The 20,726-nt window shown below is 46.8% G+C and overlaps 1 protein-coding gene across 1 annotated transcript in view; it reads left to right on the top strand.

The window, feature by feature from the left end:
• Positions 1-20,726, top strand: part of si:ch211-26b3.4 (connector enhancer of kinase suppressor of ras 2) — a 370,819-nt gene that overhangs the window by 171,891 nt on the left and 178,202 nt on the right. Inside the window, exon 7 of the mRNA XM_055643472.1 lies at positions 2,132-2,191. Coding sequence (XP_055499447.1) covers positions 2,132-2,191 — 60 coding nt within the window. The remainder of the gene's footprint in view (positions 1-2,131; positions 2,192-20,726) is intronic.

Genomic DNA, 20,726 nt, shown 5'->3' with positions numbered 1-20,726 from the left:
GGTCAGGCAGCATTTCTGGAGGACGTGGATAGGTGATGTTTCCGACTCTTTATCTGCAAACCAGCATCTGCAGTTAATGTACGTCACCTATCCATGTTCTCCAGAGTTGCTGCCTGAGATGCTGCCTGACCCGCTGAGTTACTCCAGCACTTTGTGACCTTTTCTGTAAAACAGCATCTGCAGTTCCTTGATTTGGCCCCTTAACAGACTTCCTTTGTACACGGCCCAGAACTTGATTAAAACTAAGTGCCAGGAGTTGGATTCTCACCAGTCAACATGATGAGGTTCTTAAGTTCTAGGAGCAGAAATACGCCATTCAAGATTCTAGAGAGATTATTGTCATGTGTCCCAAATAGGAGAATGAAATTCTTGCTTTGCTTCAGCACAACAGAATATAGTAGGCATAGGGGAAGTAGCTATTCCTGAACCTGGATGTTGCAGATTTCAGGCTCCTGTACCTTCTACTTGAAGGTAGCGGGGAGATGAGTGTGTGGCCAGGATGGTGTGGATCCTTGATGATGCTGCCAGCATTTTTGAGGCAGCGACTGCGATAGATCCCCTCGATGGTAGGGAGGTCAGAGCCGATGATGGACTGGGCAGTGTTTACTGTTTTTTGCAGTCTTTTCCTCTCTAGGGAGCTCAAGTTGCCGAACCAAGCCACGATGCAACCGGTCAGCATGCTCTCTACTGTGCACATGTAGAAGTTAGTGAGAGTCCTACTTGGCACGTCAAGTCTACTCCACCATTAATGACAGCTAATTTATCTTTCCCTCACTACCCCATTCCCCTTCGTTATCCTCATAACCCTAGACACCCGTACTAATCAAGAAAGACCCTAGCACTAGCATGCAATGATTTTAAATTGGTTCATTGGCCTTCATCAGTCAGAGCATTGAGTATAGAAGTTGGAATGTCATGATACAGTCAAGTAAGACGTTGGTGAGGCCACATTTAGAGTATTGTGTTCAGTTTTGGTCACCATGTTATGGGAAAGATTGTGGTAGGAAGGAACTGCAGATGCTGGTTTAAACCGAAGAAAGACACAAAATGCTGGAATAACTCAGCGGGACAGGCAGCATCTGTGGAGAGAAGGGATGGGTGATGGATGCTGTCAGACCATCAGAAAGACGTTGTCAAGCTTGAAAGGGTTCAGAGAAGATTTACCAGGATGTTGCCAGGACTTGAGGGCCTGAGCTATGGGGAGAGGTTGAGCAGGCTGGGGCTTTATTGCTTGGAGGGTGAGCTGTGTATACACTGTGTACAAGGGGAGTCTATTGGGGAGGAACTGCAGATGCTGTTTTACAGAAAAGGGCACAGTGCTGGAGTAACTCAGCAGAGGGTAGTAATACAAAGGGGTGATGAGGCAAGGCTGTATAGGAACAGCGGATTCAGATAAGGGGGAAATAAAATGATTACATCAAGAGCATATTACATTTTAGAGTGAAGATGGATTATGTCATAATAAGATCATATTGTTGGCAAGAATGAAAATAACTTTCAGTGCCATTGTGTGAACATTGTAATGAATGAGACTCTGTGAAATAGGCCCATTACCTCATCTCTCTGAAGCAGCGGCTCTCATCTCTGACGAATCTGATGGGGATTAACTGCCCTGTATCTGAACCCCAGGTGGCTTTCAATGCGAGGCAAAGCCACTTAAGTCCATTACTCACTCAGATAGCTCTTTCTTCAGACTTCTGCGGGTATTCTGATACTGTGTGTAGATTGTGTGGATACTCAGTTTCCTGGTAGGGGAACAGCTTCACCCAACAGCGCAAGAAATTCCAGCGAATTGTGGACGCAGTAAAGAGTGTCGGGGGTTATAGGGGAGAAAGCAGGAGAATGGGGTTGAGAGGGAGAGGTAGATCAGCCAGTGTAGCGTCGATAGGCCAAATGGCCTAATTCTGCTCCTATAACTTATGAATATATGAACATGTTCTTTGCAGTTCTGTTTTTTTTTTTTAATTGATTCCAAAGTCGTGGACATTAATATCTGTCTGGTGTTGATGATGTGACCCTCAGTACTTTGGGGAGTTGATTGGTGGGTGGGTGGGCACGCAGTAACTGATGTGTGCAGGTGGGATTATTGGGCAACATTGTCTCATGGATCTTGTGTCTGGTCTTGTTGTAGGGCATGTACATCAAGTCAACATACGATGGCCTCCATGTCATCACAGGAACGACGGAAAACGTAAGTTGCAAACTCCTTCTCGCTGAACATCACAGCGCACCCAGGCTTTGATAGACTCACCGTTTACTTCTTGTGTATGGCGTGCACAGCCTAAAGTTGTAGGACAACTTGATCCTATTTAATTGTGCACGCCAGGTCGATTGCGTTCGTCGAAACAGGGCGGACCACGTGAAGGTTGCAATCTCCCACCCCCACCTTTTACTGAAGAACAGTTTATGGAATGCGTGACATAATGCCTTTATAAAAGAGGAATCGAATATAGGAGCAAAGAGGTCCTTCTGCAGTTGTACAGGGCCCTAGTGAGACCACACCTGGAGTATTGTGTGCAGATTTGGTCCCCTAATTTGAGGAAGGACATTCTTGCTATTGAGGGAGTGCAGCGTAGGTTTACAAGGTTAATTCCCAGGATGACGGGACTGTCATATGCTGAGAGAATGGAGCAGCTGGGCTTGTACACTCTAGAGTTTAGAAGGATGAGGAGGGGATCTCATTGAAACATATAAGATTGTTAAGGGCTTGGACACGCTAGAGGCAGGAAACATGTTCCCGATGTTGGGGGAGTCCAGAACCAGGGGCCACAGTTTAAGAATAAGGGGTAAGCCATTTAGAACAGAGACGAGGAAACACTTTTTCCTCACAGAGAGTGGTGAGTCTGTGGAATTCTCTGCCTCGGAGGGCGGTGGAGGCCGGTTCTCTGGATGCTTTCAAGAGAGCTAGATAGGGCTCTTAAAGATAGCGGAGTCAGGGGATATGGGGAGAAGGCAGGAATGGGGTACTGATTGGGGATGATCAGCCATGATCACATTGAATGACGGTGCTAGCTCGAAGGGCCGAATTACCTACTCCTGCACCTATTGTCTATTGTCTAATGTCTATTGATTTCTGTTCATTTTGAAATGAATTCCAGCAGAAATCTTTGAGCGAGTTGTACAACTCTCTGGAGATGTGGCTTCAACCAATTCGAGTCATGGTCACACAACGGGGAAACAGGCCCTTTGGCCCAACTTGCTCATGCTAACCCAGATGGCCACTTCAGACTGATGGTCATTTCAGATTGATGCCCAGTGTAGAGCCATGGAGTGATACAGATTGGAAACAGGCCCTTTGGCCCACTAAGTCTGTACTGATCACTGAGTACCCATTTCCATGCTAGTCCTATCCTAACCCATTTATTCTTCCCACATTCCCATCGACTGTCCCGACCCTGCCCCAGATCCCAACATTCACCTACACAATAGACACCAATAAACCTACCAACATGCACACTTTGGATCCACAGCAAACCCAGGCAGTCACAGGAGAATGTGCAAACTCCACAAAGTCAGTGCAGTGCGGTGGTGCAGCGGTACAGTTGCTACTTTGCAGCGCCAGAGGCCCGGGTTCGATCCTGACTCCGGGTCGGGTGCTGTCTGTACGTTCTCCCTGTAACCGAGTGGGCTTTCTCCGGATGCATTGGCGTCCTCCCACTCTCCAAAGACGTGCAGGTTTGTGGGTTAATTGGCTTCAGTAAATGTTGTAAATTGTCCCTAGTGTGTGTAGGATAGTACTAGTGTGCGGGCATCGCTGGTCGGTGCCGACTCAGTGGGCCGAAGAACCTATTTCCACCCTGTATGTCTAAACTAAACTAAACTAAGCAGGTCAGGCAGCACCTATGGAGGTAATGCACAGACGCCATTTAGGGTATGGACCTTTCTTCAGACTTTAGTTTCCAATATTGTCACTGAAGTATAACAACCTCACCAAGATTTTCAGAAAAAACATGCAAAAATGTGTAAAATTTATGATTAGCGTTTGCCACCGTACATTGAAAATAATAATGATATGGAAAACAGAATTCATAATTGTCAAAGAAGGGCCTCGACCCGAAACGTCACCCATTCCTTCTCTGCAGTGATGCTGCCTGTCCCGCTGAGTTACTCCAGCTTTTTGTGTCTAGCTTCATAATTGTCACCTTACCTTCAATAAGAGAATGGAGTTAAGGACATCTCGCTTCATTAAGTGTGAAAGCAGCTCCCGGATTCAGAGCGCTCGCATGTAATGGGATATGAAAGGCAGCGGCTAAACTAAGCCTTGAATGTCATGAGTAGCCGAGGCTCTAACACGGAGTTTATGACAATTTATCAGAGTTGTTAGGTCGAGTGTTACAACACAAAGAGTCGCCAGTTTCAGGAGCGGCCGACCGCGAATGATAGCAGAGGAAGACTTCTGTTATCTGTTCATGAGATGTCGGGAACAGTTGAAAGAGATGTTGATTGCTCTTTCCTAACTGCCGTGGGAAAGGTGGGTGAGAACTCTGCCCGAACGACTGTAGGTCTGCAGGGAATGGAGGGACGAGGGTTAGGTGTAGGTAGACCTTGGCATCATGTTCGGCACAGACATTGAGGGTGGAAGGGGCTGTTCATGTCCTGTAGAAACATCGAAAATAGGTGCAGGCCCTTCGAACCAGCACCGCCATTCATTGTGATCACGGCTGATCGTCCCCAATCAATAACCCGTGCCTGCCTTCTCCCCATATCCCTCGATTCCACCAGCCCCCTCGAGCTCTATCTAACTCTCTCTTAAATCCATCCAGTGGTTTGGCCTCCACTGTCCTCTGTGGCAGGGAATTCCACAAATTCACAACTCTCTGAGTGGAAAAGTTTTTTCTCACCTCAGTCATCAATGACCTCCCCTTTATTCTAAGACTGTGGCCCCTGGTTCTGGACTCGCCCAACATTGGGAACATTTTTCCTGCATCTAGCTTGTCCAGTCCTTTTATAATTGTATATGTTTCTATAAGATACCCCCTCATCCTTCTAAACTCCAGTGAATACAAGCCTAGTCTTTTCAATCTTTCCTCGTATGACAGTCCCGCCAACCCAGGGATCGATCTCTTCTACTGTTCTATGATGTAGGCGTTCGAAACACAAGGAACAGCAGCTGCTTGAATGTTCAGCAAAATAGACAAAGTGCTGGATGAACCTAGCAGGGCAGGCAGCATGTGTGGAAGGAATGGAGAGATGATGTTTTGGGTTTGGACCCTATTTCTAGGCTGTTGAGTGTTGACCCTGAAGTAGGCTCCCGATCTGAAACATCGTCTGCTCTTACCCTCCCGCAGATGCTGCCTGATCTACTGAGTTCCTCCAGCATGTTTAAGAAATGTTGCAGATGTTGGAATAATTAAAGGCAGACAAAGAGCAGGAGAAATGCAGCACATCAGGCAGCATCTATGGTGCAAAGGAATGGGTGACGTTTCGGGTTGAAACCCTTCTTCAGACTGATGTGGGGGGTGAAGCACCCCACACATGATTCCAAGTCATTCCTTTGCTCCATAGATGCTGCCTCGCCCGCTGAGTTTCTCCAGCATGTAGTGCTTTGGTGCAGAGATTCCTTCATTGCTGCCACACCAACAGTGGCAACAGATGGATCCTACAACCACAACCATCTGGGATGTGTTTCAAAGTCAGGACAGTGTGACTTGTAGGGAAACTGCTGCCCCTGTCCTTCTTGGTTGCAGATGTTGGATGTTTCAGAGATTGATGTTCAAGAAATCCGGGCAATGTTCCGCTGCATCAATTTGCAGATGAGTATAAGAGCAGGGAGGTTCTACTGCAGTTGTACAGGGTCTTGGTGAGACCACACCTGGAGTATTGCGTACAGGTTTGGTCTCCTAATCTGAGGAAAGACATTCTTGCAATCGAGGGAGTACAGAGAAGGTTCACCAGACTGATTCCTGGGATGGCAGGACTTTCATATGAAGAAAGACTGGATAGACTCGGCTTGTACTCGCTAGAATTTAGAAGATTGAGGGGGGATCTGATAGAAACTTACAACATTCTTAAGGGGTTGGACAGGCTAGATGCAGGAAGATTGTTCCCGATGTTGGGGAAGTCCAGGACAAGGGGTCACAGTTTAAGGATAAGAGAGAAGTTTTTTAGGACCGAGATGAGAAAATCATTTTTCACACAGAGAGTGGTGAATCTGTGGAATTCTCTGCCACAGAAGGTAGTTGAGGCCAGTTCATTGGCTATATTTAAGAGGGTTAGATGTGGCCCTTGTGGCTAAAGGGATCAGGGGGTAGGGAGAGAAGGCAGGTACAGGATATTGAATTGGATGATCAGCCATGATCATATTGAATGGCGGTGCAAGCTTGAAGGGCCGAATGGCCTACTCCTGCACCTATTTTCTATGTTTCTATAACCATGAAGCCACGGACAGCGGTAGAGTGAGTGAGTGCGCAATCATTTGTTGTGGATGGGCACCAGTCTATGCTGTCCTTGATAGAGTTCAACTTCTTGCATGCAGTTGGAGCTGAAGTCACCCTGGCAACTGCAGTGTATTCCACAGTAGTCCTGCCTTCTACTCTGGAGGTGATGGGGAGGATTTGGAGAGTAATTCGTCACAAGAATACCGTGCCTCCAACCTGCTGTTGTGACATTATTGGCTGCATTAAGTGGGCAGCACGGTGGCGCAGCTGTAAAGTCGCTGCCTCACAGCGCCAGAGGCCCGGGTCAAATCCTGACTATGGGGCTCTCTGTGTGGAGTTTGTACGTTCTCCCCGCGACCGTGTGGGTTTTCTCCAGGTGCTCCAGTTTCCTCCCACATTCTAAAGATTTGTAGGTTAGTTGGCTTCTGTATATTGCCCCCTAGTGTGTAGGATGCCGAACTGGGATAATATTGAATTAGTCGTGTGTGAGTGATCGCTGGTCGGCATGGACTTGGTTGGCCGAAGGGATTGTTTCCATGGTGTATCTCTAAACTAAATGTAACAGTTGTTCTCTCGATCAGTTTATTGGTGCATTGTTGCTGCAAGAAAGAACTGCAGATGCTGGTAAAATCTCAGGTAGACACAAAATGCTGGAGTAACTCAGCAGGTGAGGCAGCATCTCTGGAGCGAAGGAATAGGTGATGTTTTGGGTCGACCAGAAACGTCACCCATTCCTTCTCTCCAGAGATGCTGCCTCGCCCGCTGAGTTACTCCAGCATTTTGTGTCTACCTGAGGTTTAGTTAGTTTTGGTTTTGGAACTAAGGTGTCAAGTTCTGAAAGAAAGTTGATCGAATATATGTTGCTGAGTTTTTTGAGGAGATGAGCAAGGTGCTTGATGAGGATAGAGTCAAGACAAGTCACTTTTATTTCTATAGCACATTTAAAAAACAACTCTCGTTGGCCAAAGTGCTTTACATTGGTGGAGGTACTAATGTTATACAACAGTGGTTCATGGATTAAATACAAACATCACTACACACATATAGCCCTCGCTCAGAGGACGTCAAGAAAAGCTTGGGAGTAGAGATGAGTTTTTAGTCTCGACTTAAAGGAGTCGATGGAGGGGGCAGTTCTGATGGGAAGAGGGATGCTGTTCCACAGTCTAGGAGCTGCAACCGCAAAGGCACGGTAGCCCCTGAGCTTATGCCTAGACCGCGGGATGTTCAGCAACTCCATGTCGGCCGATCTGAGGGACCTGGAGGTGGTGTGGTGGGTGGCGGATATTGTCTAGATGGATGTTAGTAAGGCCCCGATGGTAGACCGATGTAGAAAATTAAGATGCATGGGATCAACAGTGACTTGGTTGTTTGGATGTCGAGCTGGCTTACTGACAGAAGACGGGGTATTGTGATGGAAGGACTGGAGTTCCCCAGGGATCTGTGTTTAGTTTAGTTCCGTTTTTATTTAGTATAGTTTAGAGATGCAGCATGGAAAGAGGCCCTTTGGCCCATCACACCGACCAATGATCACCCCTACACTCGTTCCATGTTAGCCCTATTTCACATCCTACACACTGCGGACAATTTAACCTACAATTAACCTACAAACCTGCACGTCTTTGGTGTGTGGAAGGAGACCGGTGCACCCGGAGGAAACCCACGTGGTCACAGGGTGAACGTGAAAGCTCAGTACGGACGACACCCGTAGCCAGGATCGGACCCGGGTCTCTGCCGCTGTAAGGCAGCAACTCTACTGCTGTATCACGTTGCCACTTAAAACGATGTCCTCGGGTTAGTGTTCTGTCACGTCTGGAGATTGTTTCACCTCCTGCACCTTATTTCATGCGACTTTGATCTGCAGCACGCCTGACAATTTTTCTAACGGTGCTCAGTGAGATAAGGTAAACCATCCTAACAGCCACAAAGAGCACAGAAGTGCGGGACAAATTGATTCTGGCTGTTTCCCCATCTCTATCAGCTTCCTCGCTTTCATCAATAACACCAGGCAGGTGCGGCCCAGTGCCGACTAATTGGACTTGCTCTCCCTCGACCGAGAAATGTGTGGGAAGGAACTGCAGATGCTGGTTTACAACGAAGACGAAGGGTCTCGGCTCGAAACGTCACTCGTTCCTTCTCTCCAGAGACCCTGCCTGTCCCGTTGAGTTACTCCAGCGTTTTATGTCAATCTAGCCTTCTGAGCCTTCAGAATGTTGTAGTCGGTAGGGCAGTGCTCTGCATATCGCCAACTTGGACAATTTTACATTTTATCAAGCCACTTAATCGAGCCAATTCACCTACAAACCTGCACGTCTTTGGAGTGTTGAAGGAAACCGGAGCACCCGGAGAAAACCCACGCAGGTCACGGGGAGAAGGTACAAACTCCATACAGACAGCACCCGTAGTCGGGATTGAACCCGGGTCTCTGGCGCTGCATTTTGATGTAAGGCAGCGACTCTACCGCTGTGCCACCGCAGTATCTCCGGAGAACATGGATAGGTGATGTTTCGGGTCGGGACCCTGCATCAGACTGATTGTAGGGGGTGGCAAGGAACTGGAAACACGAAAAGACCAGGACACATCCGGGCCGGCACCAGATGACCTTGTGCAGGGAGATTCCCTGATGAAAGGTTTCTTGCACCCAGTCCCGTCCCCCCCTTAAATTAGTCTCAACCAGGGTCCCGACCCAAAATATCATCTATCCATGTTCTCCAGAGATGCTGCCTGACCTGCTGAGTTACTCCAGCATCTGGTTTTGCTTTAAACCAGCATCTGCAGTTCCTTTTTTCTATTACGTTTTAACTCTTCCATCCACAGTCACAAACCTTATTGCAATACATTCATTCAGCGTGGAAACGGGCCCTTCGGCCCAACTTTCCCACACGGCCAGCATGCCCCCTCTACACTACTCCTACCTGCCTGAGTTTGGCCCATATCCCTCTAAACCTGTCCTATCCACGTACCTGTCTAACTGTTTTATGAACGTGGAGATAGTACCTGAAGAAATCTTCTTCAGCATTCATGAATTTTTCTTCGAATGTTAAAAATAAAATGTTCCCACCTCCATGCCCAATCTAATATTATTCCAACTTTGGAATTATATCACTGACGCTGGGTCAGCCACACCATGGGTGGTACAGTGGCACAGTGGGTAGAGCTGCTGCCTCGTGGTGCCAGAGGCCTGGGTTCGATCCTGACCTCGGGTGCTGTCTGTGAGAAGTTTGCACGTCCTCACAACTCTCTTTTTCACACAGAGTTGTGAGTCTGTGGAATTCTCTGCCTCAGAGGGGGGTGGAGGCCGGTTCTCTGGATACTTTCAAGAGGGAGCTAGATAGGGCTCTTAAAGATAGCGGAGTCAGAGGATATGGGGAGAAGGCAGGAACGGGGGTACACAAAAATGCTGGAGAAACTCAGCGGGTGCAGCAGCATCTATGGAGCGAAGGAAATAGGCGACGTTTCCTTCGCCAAAACCCTTCTTCAGACTGATGGGGGGTGGGGGGAGGGGCGAAGGAAGGAAAAAGGGAGGAGGAGGAGCCCGAGGGCGGGGGGATGGGAGGAGACAGCTCGAGGGTTAAGGAAGGGGAGGAGACAGCAACGGCTAGCAAAATTGGGAGAATTCAACGTTCATGCCATCCGGACGCAAGCTGCCCAACGTTTATAACCCAGGCAGGAACGGGGTACTGATTGGGGATGATCAGCCATGATCACATTGAATGGCGGTGCTGGCTCGAAGGGCAGAATGGCCTCCTCCTGCACCTTTTGTCTATTGTTGCCGCCGTGACTGCATTGATTCCTTCTGGTTTCTTCCCACATCCCAAAGGCATGCAGGTTTGTCGGTCAATCTGTAAAATTGCCCCTAGTGTGTAGGGAGTAGATGAGAAAGTGGGATAACATAGAACTAGTGTGAACGGGTGATCGATGGTCGGCGCGGACTCAGTGGGGTATAGGGACTGTTTCCATGGCTGCTTCTCTAAAACTCGAAACTACTGGTCGTTATAAAGTGTGCTTTCTCCATTAACCCATTCTGCTCCATGGTCAACTTCATCACTAGGATTTCCCCAGAGTGCAGCATATATTGTAATGCACTTTATTCTTGAGTGAGCTTACTAATTAGAATCAATCGAATGTTTTGGATTCGTGGCACCAAGATCCAGGGAGAAACTGCACGCAGTTACTTGTAAATTGTCTTTGTTTAAGAAGGAACTGCAGATGCTGGAAAAATCGAGGGATTTAGTGAGGCTAGGGTGGTTTAGTATGGAGCGAAGGTAGATAAAAGTGCCGGAGAAACTCAGCGGGTGAGGCAACATCTATGGAGCAAATGAAAAACTGATGTTTCGGGTTGAAGAAGGGTCTCGACCCAAAACGTCACCTATTCCTTCGCTCCATAGATGCTGCCTCACCCGCTGAGTTTCTCCAGCATTTTTGTCTACCTGTGAATTGTCTTCGATCACAGAGACACAGGCTGGAGTCGTCAGCAAAGCTGGAGAAACTCAGTGGGCCAGGCAGCATCTGTGGAGAACATGGATAGGCTTCTGACATGGATCGCCTATCCACATCCTCCACAGATGCAGCCTTACTCCAGCATTTAGTTTTACACAAGCCTTTTTAATCGTATTGAACTAAACATCTGGAGTAACAAAAAATAGATTCTGGGCAACTCAGAAAACTAAATATACTGTATCTACCTTCGATTCTCCAGCATCTGTAGTTCCTTCTTGAACAAAACTAAATATACTGTCGGAAGGAACTGCAGATGCTAGTTTTTACCAATCATGCCAAGGATAAAAATCGAAAATAATCCAAAGCAAACTAGTGAATTGTGTTAAAGAAAGATTCAAAGTTCTCAGCATCCCTGGAGAACATGGATCGATGATGTTTCAGGTCACGACACACCTTCAGATTGATTATAGCAGGGGAGAGAAAGCTGGAAAGAGAGGTGGGGATGACAAGTGATAGGTGGAGCAAGGAACTGCAGACGCTGTTTTACATGGAAAATAACCACACAATGCTGGAGTAACTCAGCAGGTAGACAAAAATGCTGGAGAAACTCCGCGGGTGGGGCAGCATCTATGGATAGAAGGAACTCAGCGGGTGAGGCAGCATCTATGGAGAGAAGGAAATAGGATACGTCACCTAGTCTTTTTCTCCAAAGTAGCTGCCTGATGCTCTGAGTTACTCCAGCATTTTGTGCCTGTCTTCAAACTAAATATAGTATTGTGTTGCCTCTGTGATCACAATGGAAGGGAAAGTAGACCGAGTGTTTATAAGCTGAGACAGATAAATATAGAAGATTATGGAAGGGTTATTAAATGAAGAAAGACAGGTGAATTGGTTGAGACCCGCATGTTGAACTGAATGTAATTTTACCTGTCATTGTTATATATAAAAGACTATTTTGTAATAATACTGAATATAGCAACAACATTGCTGAGAAACTAAAATATTGATTGTGAAATATTCAGTGACAGTCTCATCCCTTACATTTGATTGCCATTCATACTGGGAGGGTAAAAGAAAATGGAATCATTTAAAAGAGCTTATATTCTTGTCAAGATATCTAAATTATTAATTTAATGCACCTCAAACAGCAGTCAAATGAAAAACGAGATTGTTGAGTTTATGGGCAATTATCACACGTCAACAGCAGCAGAGGATCAAAGCAAATAATGTTTAGGTGTATAGTTTAGAGATTCAGTGGGGAAACAGGCTCTTCGGCCCATCGAGCCCATACTGACCCATCGATCACTTGTACACTGGTTCTGTGTGGTCCCAGTTTTGCATTCTTCACACAAGGAGCCGATTAACTTACAAACTCTGCACGTGTGTGAGAAGAAACCAGAGCACCCGGAGAAAACCCACGTGGTCATAGAAACATAGACAATAGGTGTAGGAGGAGGCCATTCTGCCCTTCGAGCCAGCACAGCCATTCATTGTAATCGTGGCTGATCGTCCCCAATCAATAACCCGTGCCTGCCTTCTCCCCATATCCCTTGATTCCACTAGCCCCTAGAGCTCTATCTAACTCTCTCTTAAACCCATCCAGTGACTTGGCCTCCACTGCCCTCTGTGGCGGGGAATTCCACAAATTCACAACTCTCTGGGTGAAAAAGTTGTTTTTTTTTTTCTCACCTCATTATTAAATGGCCTCCCCTTTATTCTAAGACTGTGGCCCCTGGTTCTGGACTCGCCCAACATTGGGAACATTTTCCCTGCATCTAGCTTGTCCAGTCCTTTTATAATTTGGTCACAGGGAGAACGTATAAACTCCGCACAGATAGCATCCATAGTCAGGATTGAATCTTTGTCTCTGGCGCTGTGAGGCAGCAACTCTAACGCTGCGCCACCGTGCGGCCCGTGGCTGGGAGGCTGATATACAATTACTGATGAAGGTTCAGATCAGGAAAGGATCACAACTGCTAGTAATTTCCATATCATTGTTTGATTAGTTTATTGAATTCAGTTTGTGGTTATTAATTAATCACATTTTTGTTTATGATGTGTTATACACATGTGTTTACAGGCCTGTTTGTTGCTGCACTTAAGAATTTAATTGTTCTGTTCTTGGTACATTTGACAATTAAACTTAGAAACATAGAAATATAGAAAATAGGTGCAGGAGTAGGCCATTCGGCCCTCCAAGCCTGCACCGCCATTCGATATGATCATGGCTGATCATCCAACTCGGTATCCCATCCCTGCCTTCTCTCCATACCCCCTGATCCCTTTAGCCACAAGGGCCACATCTAACTCCCTCTTAAATATAGCCAATGAACTGGCCTCAACTACCTTCTGTGGCAGAGAATTCCAGAGATTCACCACTCTCTGTGTGAAAAATGTTTTTCTCATCTTGGTCCTAAAGGATTTCCCCTTTTTCCTTAAACTGTGACTCCTTGTCCTGGACTTCCCCAACATCGGGAACAATCTTCCTGCATCTAGCCTGTCCAACCCCTTAAGAATTTTGTAAGTTTCTATAAGATCCCCCCTCAATCTTCTAAATTCTAGCGAGTGCAAGCCGAGCCTGTGGCAGAGAATTCCACAGATTCACCACTCTCTGTGTGAAAAATGATTTTCTCATCTTCAAGTTCATGTTCAAGTTCACGTTTAATTGTCATATCTGAGTCTGCAGAAGGGTCTCGACCAGAAACGTCACCCACTCCTTCTCTCCAGGGATGCGATGCTGCCTGTCCCGCTGAGTTACTCCAGCATTTTATGCCTATTTTTGTCACTTTTCTGTACATCTGACCAGACTCTTTGTATCTTCTCGCAGTAGATACTGTTCTTCCTCTGGAATATTTAGCTACTTTTTTTTCTAATTAATCTCATTGGTCACAGACTTGAATCCAGTTCGTTTCTGCCCGGCTTATTTGAGTAAATTGGATGCAATTGGTGCCACAACAGAGTCCTGTGTGTTCCTGCCCCAGTGCTGCCTTCAACCTGATAGACAGCTCTGCACATTGTCCCTCCTGAGTCTGATTACTTTCCTCACTACTTCCTTTTCTTTACGCTGTCTCTTTGCAACCAGATTTGTTTAATATTAATATTTTAGATGCTGAATCACACTAAGGAGGAATGGAATTTCTCTCATTATCTGCACCGAGGCCACTGCTGCCCTTTGTTCTAAATACATAGAAACATAGAAAATAGGTGCAGGAATAGGCCATTTGGCCCTTCAACCAGCACCACCATTCAATAGGATCATGGTTGATCATCCAAAATCAGTACCCCGATCCTGCTTTTTCATCATATTCCTTGATTCCTTTAGCCGTAAGAGCTAAATCTAACACAGCTTACACACACTAGGGACAATTTATATTTATACCAAGTCTATTAACGTACAAATCTGCACGTCTTTGGAGTGTGGAAGGAAACCGAAGATCTCGGGGAAAGCCCACGCAGGTCACGGGGAGAATGTGCAAAATTCGTACAGACAGCACCCGTAGTCAGGATCGAACCCGGGTATCTGGCGCTGTGACCACCGTGCTGTCCTTTCAGCGTGTCTATTTTATGTTTCCTGTCCTGAACCTCCCCTGTCTTTCAGAGGAAACTGCGACGTTTTTAAGACCCTTCTTCCCCCGCTGCTATAAGCAGGCGCGCACTCCATTTAACCCTCGTCAGGAAGTAGACAAGATTTACTGCTCCTTCCTAATTGCTTTGAGAAACTGGTGATGGATTTCTGAAATGATAATTGTGAGGCCGTTTCACCGGGCATTAAGAAAGGAACCTCCGTTGTAAATCATGGTGCACTTCAGCGGCATTGGGGGAGGGGTATTGGATAAAAGCGATGCACAAATCACGGAGCGTAGGCTGGCGGCTTGGCAAGGCTGATAAACATTCTAGATGGCACCCTTGGAAGACCATGTGTAGACACTGAGGATGCAACTGTTAAAGTATTGGGAAAACCAGAGAGTGCTTGCATTAGCTTAGAGATGAGTGATAGAGCATGGAAATGGGCCCTTTGGCCCATCCAGTCCGTGCCAACCATTCACACTAGTTTATATTATCCCACTTTCTCATCCATTGACTGTACATTAAGGGTGATTCAGAGGCCGATTAATCTACAAATCCCTCATGTCTTTGGGATGTGGGAGGAAACCGGAGCGCCTGGAGGAAACCCCCGTGGGCAGTTTAGTTTAGAGATACAGCGCGGAAACAGTCCTTTTGGCCCACCGGATCTGCATCGACCAGTGATCCCCGCACACTTGACCTACAAACCTGCACGTCTTTGGAGAGTGGGAGGAAACCGAAGAACTCGGAGAAAACCCACGCAGGTCACGGGGAGAACGTACAAACTCCGTACAGACAGCACCCGTGGCTGGGATCGAACCGGGGTCTCTGGCGCTGCATTCGCTGTAAGGCGGCAACTCTACCGCTGCGCCACCGTGTGATTTGTGAATACTGCAAGGATGAATGTATGTAACTTGAATGGCTGTGTTGCAGGAGTCACCTCTATTGCAATGAAAAGCAAAACGTGTATGGAGGCGGAAGTTAAGGGCCTGTCCCACTTGGTCGACAGGCCGGTAGTGACTGACACGCGACATCGTGCGTCCGCATAGCCGTCTGGAGCGCGTGACGTCATTTGAATACCCAGTTTATGATGTTTACCCAGTTTATGATATTTATGGTGATTTTCTAAAATGTTCCAGTTTCTTGAGGTGTGCGAGCAATTGGAAAAAGTGCAGATGTAATGCCCCCATTCAAAAAAAGAGGTGAATGAACAGTAGCAAGCTGCAGACCAAATTAATCTGCGGGTAGGACCTTCAGATGCTGGTTTAAATTGAAGATAGACACAAAATGCAGGAGTAACTCAGCAGGACCGGCAGCATCTCTGGAGAGAAGGAATGGATGATGTTTCAGTCTGAAGAAGGGTCTCGTCCTGAAATGTCACCCATTCGACCCGAAACGTCACCCTGTCCCACTTGGCAGTCATTTACGTGACAGGCCGGTGGCGCGCGAAGATTTTGTGCAGCACGAAATCCTGGCGCGCTGTGCGATACCGCACGCAACTCCACGCCACTCCATGCACCCGTACCGCGCTACCACACGCTGCCCACACGCTACCAGGTCACGTAAATGGCGCGCAAATGACGGCCAAGTGGGACAGGCCGTTTAGCAGTAGGTAGCTCAGTGGTAGAGCTACTGATTCACACAGTGTCAGAGACCTGCTCTCGATCCTGACTATAAATGCTGCCTTTGCATTCTCCCAGTGGACCACGTGGGTTTTCTCCGGGTGCTCCAGTTTCCTCCCACATGCCAAAGATGTACAGGTTTTGTAGGTAAATTGGCTTCTGTAGTGCATGGGATGCGAAAGTGGAATAACATCGAATTAGCATGCGGGTGATCGATGATCAGTGGGGACTTGGTGAGCCGAAGAACTTGTTTCCACGCTGTATCTCTAAACTAAAGTAAATCTAAACACAAGATTGGCAAAGTTGAAAATTCAGCAGAGAACAAAAAAAAATGATTGAGACAAAAAATAATTTGATGGTAAAGTGACGAGATTACAAAAACAGACAAGAAGTTCTTTTGGATTATAAAGGAAGTCCAAAAAAGTTCATAAGTTCTAGGAGCAGAATTAGGCCATTCGGCCCATCGAATCGGCTCCACCATTTAGGCCATTTAGGACTGAGATAAGGAAAAACTTTTTCACCCAGAGAGTTGTGAGTTTGTGAAATTCTCTGCCACAGAAGGCAATGGAGGCTGGTTCTCTGGATGTTTAGAGAGAGTTAGATTTAGCTCTTAGGGCTAAGGGAATCAAGGGATATGGGGAAAAGGCCAGAATGGGACACTGATTTTTGATGATCTGCCATGATCATATTGAATGGCGGTGCAGGCTTGAGGGGCCGAATGGCCTACCCCTGCACCTATTTTTTTTTTTTCTATGTTTCTATGTTTTTCTATTTAATCATGGCTGATCTTTCTGTTACCTCTCAATCCCATTCTCCTGCCTTCTCCCCACAACCCCTGACACCCGTACTAATCAAATGAGTGTGAAGAGCTGGAGGAACATGGGCGTTCATCCACAGAGTTACTCCAGCACTTTGTCTTTGCATCTGCTGTTCTTTGTTTCTGCAAACGAGCATTGGTCCCGTGATGAGGAATGAGACTGGGGATGGGGAAATTATTTATATAGAAACGGGTGCAGGAGGAGGCCATTTGGCCCTTCGAGCCTGCACCGCCATTCATTGTGATCATGGCTGATCATGCACAATCAGTACCCCGTTCCTGCCTTCGCCCCATATTCCTTGATTCCGCTTGGGGGAAAAGGCAGAGATTTCTAGTACATTGATTCCACGAGTTTTTCTGGTGACGGATATCCCGGACAGCCCAGTTTACATTCTGTTCATTCGTTGCCACGTGAAGATAGATTTATTTTCTGCGCTGGAAGATGCCACATCTGAGGGCTTCGGTTATGCCTTTCACCAAACAGCAGATTGCAGGCATCACCCGACCTAAAATCAGATGCTTGAGCCAAATGACATCTCTCGACAGGACAGAGTGCACAAAATCAAATGTAACGCTGAAGCTACAGTGGAGAACATGTAATAGAGCATAGACAAAAATGCTGGAGAAACTCAGCGGGTGAGGCAGCATCTATGGAGTGAAGGAAATAGGCGACGTTTCGGGTCGAGACCCTTCTTCAGACTCCTTTGCTCCATAGATGCTACCTCATCCGCTGAGTTTCTCCAGCATTTTTGTCTACCTTCGATTTTCCAGCATCTGCAGTTCCTTCTTGAATATATAACAGAGCATAGTGTTTGAAATTAATATTTGAAATTTAAAAAAAACTTTGTGGTGCTTTAGAATGAAAGTAATATTTTAAATTTGAGCTGATATCCATTTGTGCGACTGTTTCCTGCATGAAACTCTAAATTCTATTCCGGCCCCTACTTTAAATCTCCACTCTAATTCAAGTGATATAATTTATTCACAGCCACTGCACCTCCCTCTTGTCCTGATTCTATTTTGACTCTACATTAAAATTCCAGCAGGAGGTTTACTATTTTTATGCACTGTTCTATTTTGTGCCATTTGCCACTTGCTGCCTTATTTCTATCGATGTGGTGTCTTTTATTTTGTGCAGTATATTTAACTTTAAATTCCACGTTTTCTTTAGTTCTCTTAAGGGCCTGTCCCACCTGCTGTTTTTTTCGGCGACTGCCAGCATCATTGACAACGTATTGGCGCACGGTGTTACCTCAGGTGTCGCAACATTTTTATTGTCGTTGCTAGACTTTGAAATGTACAAAATCTATTGGTGACTCTGACACGTCAGTCAATGACGCCAGCAGTCACCGAAAAAAATCGCCAAGTGGGAGAGGCCCTTTCTGTTGCAGGGTTGCATGTCCAGGGGTTTGTAGTCTCAGATCCTCTTCATAACACTGAGCGCAGTGTAGTGAGACTGTTGCAGTCGGATCTGGCCGCTGTTGAGAAGCTCAACTTTCTTTCCCGGGTTGAAGCTCCTGTTCCTGGCATTCTGCAGTCCAGTGCCTCTTGTGGTCTGGCATCTGTTCTAAATTCATAGGAGCAGAAGAAGGCCATTCGGCCCATCCAGTCTACTCCGCCATTCAATCATGGCTGATCTATCTCTCCCTCCTAACCCCATTCTCCTGCCTTTTCCCCATAACCCCTGACACCTGTACTAATCACGAATCTTCACCGTAACATTGACCTGGCCTCCACAGCCTTCTGTGGCAATGAATTCCACAGATTCACCACCCTCTGGCTAAAGAAATTCCTCCTTATCTCCTTTCTAAAGCAACGTCCTTTTATTCTGAGGCTGTGGCCTCTGGTCCTAGACTCCCCCACTAGTGGCAACATCCTCTCCACATCCACTCTATCCAGGCCTTTCACTTCGATAAGTTTCAAAGAGATTTCCCCTCTCATCCATCAAAACTCCATTGAGTACAAGCCCAGTGCCGTCAAACACTCATCATATGTTAAACCACTCATCAATGGGATCATTCTAGCCCTGGCGCCATTGGTCTGCAAGGCACCCACTAGGATCGCTGTATCAGCATTTTTTTTCCAAAATTTCGCTGTGTCAGTAAAATTTGTGATCAGGTCTAAAAATGAACACTTACAGAATTTGTGTAGAAACAAAACACTAAATTTAGGCAAGCAACTGAACGAGGTTACCAAGGTCAATGTTCCACACACCGTGGTTTACTGTGGGAGGCCATTTAAGGGATTTGCTTTGGAAACCGACAAGGCAGTCTCTGTTATTGAGCCAGTTCCATTGATCAGCCAGTTTGAAGCAGGTAGTCACATGAGGGGTGTTAGACTTTAGCGATACAGCACGTAAACAGGCCATTTGGCCCACTGGGTCCACTCCAACCAGCGATCATCCCCAGACACTACACTACTGGGACAGTTTACAATTTTTACTAAAGCCAATTAACCTACAAACAACTACATCTTAAGAGGAAACCTGAGCACCCAGAGAAAGCCCACACGGTCACTGGAAGAACATACAAATTCTGTACAGAATGCCCCCAATGGATATTTTTAAGGTGGAGATTCTTGATTAGTACGGGTGCTGGGGGTTATGGGGAGAAGGCAGTGAGAATGGGGTTAGGAGATAGATCAGCCATGATTGAATGGCAGAGTAGACTCGATGGGCCGAATGGTCCTAACAACATGAACAGATGCCGGACCACAAGAGGCACCAGACTACAGGAGCGGCTGCTTCAACCCGGGAAGGAACGTTTGTCAGGATGGAACCCGGGTCTCTGGCACTGTCAGTCAGCAACTCTACCACTGCGCCACCGTGCCACTGCGCTCTGATTTGGCAAGCCGAGGGGTGGGCGTATAGGAGGCGTCTCTTTACATTGGGTGTCATCTCCGTGGATCAGCACCCATCAGGTCCCAAGGGTGTCTGGCTTAAGTTTACCCAGTAGTAAGGCACTATTGTGTTGAGAGGTTGATCCCAGCATATGATCCAGCCCCCTGCAACATGTCCCAATCCCAGACCTGCCTTTAAATGCTCAGTGGCAGCAGTTGACATAGAAACATAGAAAATGGGTGCAGGAGTAGGCCATTCGGCCCTTCGAGCCTGCACCGCCATTCAATATGATCATGGCTGACCTGTTTTGTCTCTCTGCTGACTGGTCAGCATGCAACAAAAATGGCGGCACGATGGCGCAGCGGTAGAGTTGCTGCCTCACAGCGCCAGAGACCCAGGTTCGGACCGATTATGGGCGCTGCCTGTACAGAGCTTGTACTTCCTCCCCGTGACCTGCGTGGGCTTTCTCTGAGATCTTCGGTTTCCTCCCACGCTCCAATGACGTACAGGTGTGTAGGTTCATTGGCTTGCTATAAAAAATGGTATAAAAGTTTTTTAAATTGTCCCTAGTGTAGATTAGTGTTAGTGTGCGGGGGTCGCTGGTCAGCACGGACTCGTTGGGCCGAAGAGCCTGTTTCCGCACTGTATCTCTAAACCAAACTAGACTAAACTAAAAGGCTTTGACTTTGTTACAACGTGGGTTTTCTCCGGTTTCCTCCCACACTCCAAAGACGTACTGGTTTGTAGGTTCATTGGCTTGGTATCAATGTCAAATTGTCTCTAAGGGCCTGTCCCACTTGGGCGTTATTTGTGTGTTATTTACGTGACATCATTTACGCGTTACGCGCACGACGCACGCATTGCGTGCATTACACGTGCATGGCGCGTGGTAAACGTGGTGGCGTAGGCAGTGACGCACGGTAGCGAGCAGCCCCCAGTATTTCGGTATTCTCAAAGGGCCTGTTTCCACGCTGTATCTCTAACCTAAACTAAAGGGTGACCTGATACAAATGAGTGGTCTCTTGCTATGAGCATAATGCAGGGCTGGTAAATCGAAGGTAGACACAAAA

This window comes from Leucoraja erinacea, chromosome 12 (genome assembly GCF_028641065.1).
Source record: "Leucoraja erinacea ecotype New England chromosome 12, Leri_hhj_1, whole genome shotgun sequence".
Lineage (NCBI taxonomy): Eukaryota > Metazoa > Chordata > Chondrichthyes > Rajiformes > Rajidae > Leucoraja > Leucoraja erinaceus.
The sequence above is the reverse complement of the archived record's forward strand: the minus strand, read 5'-3'. Positions and strand labels throughout refer to the sequence as shown.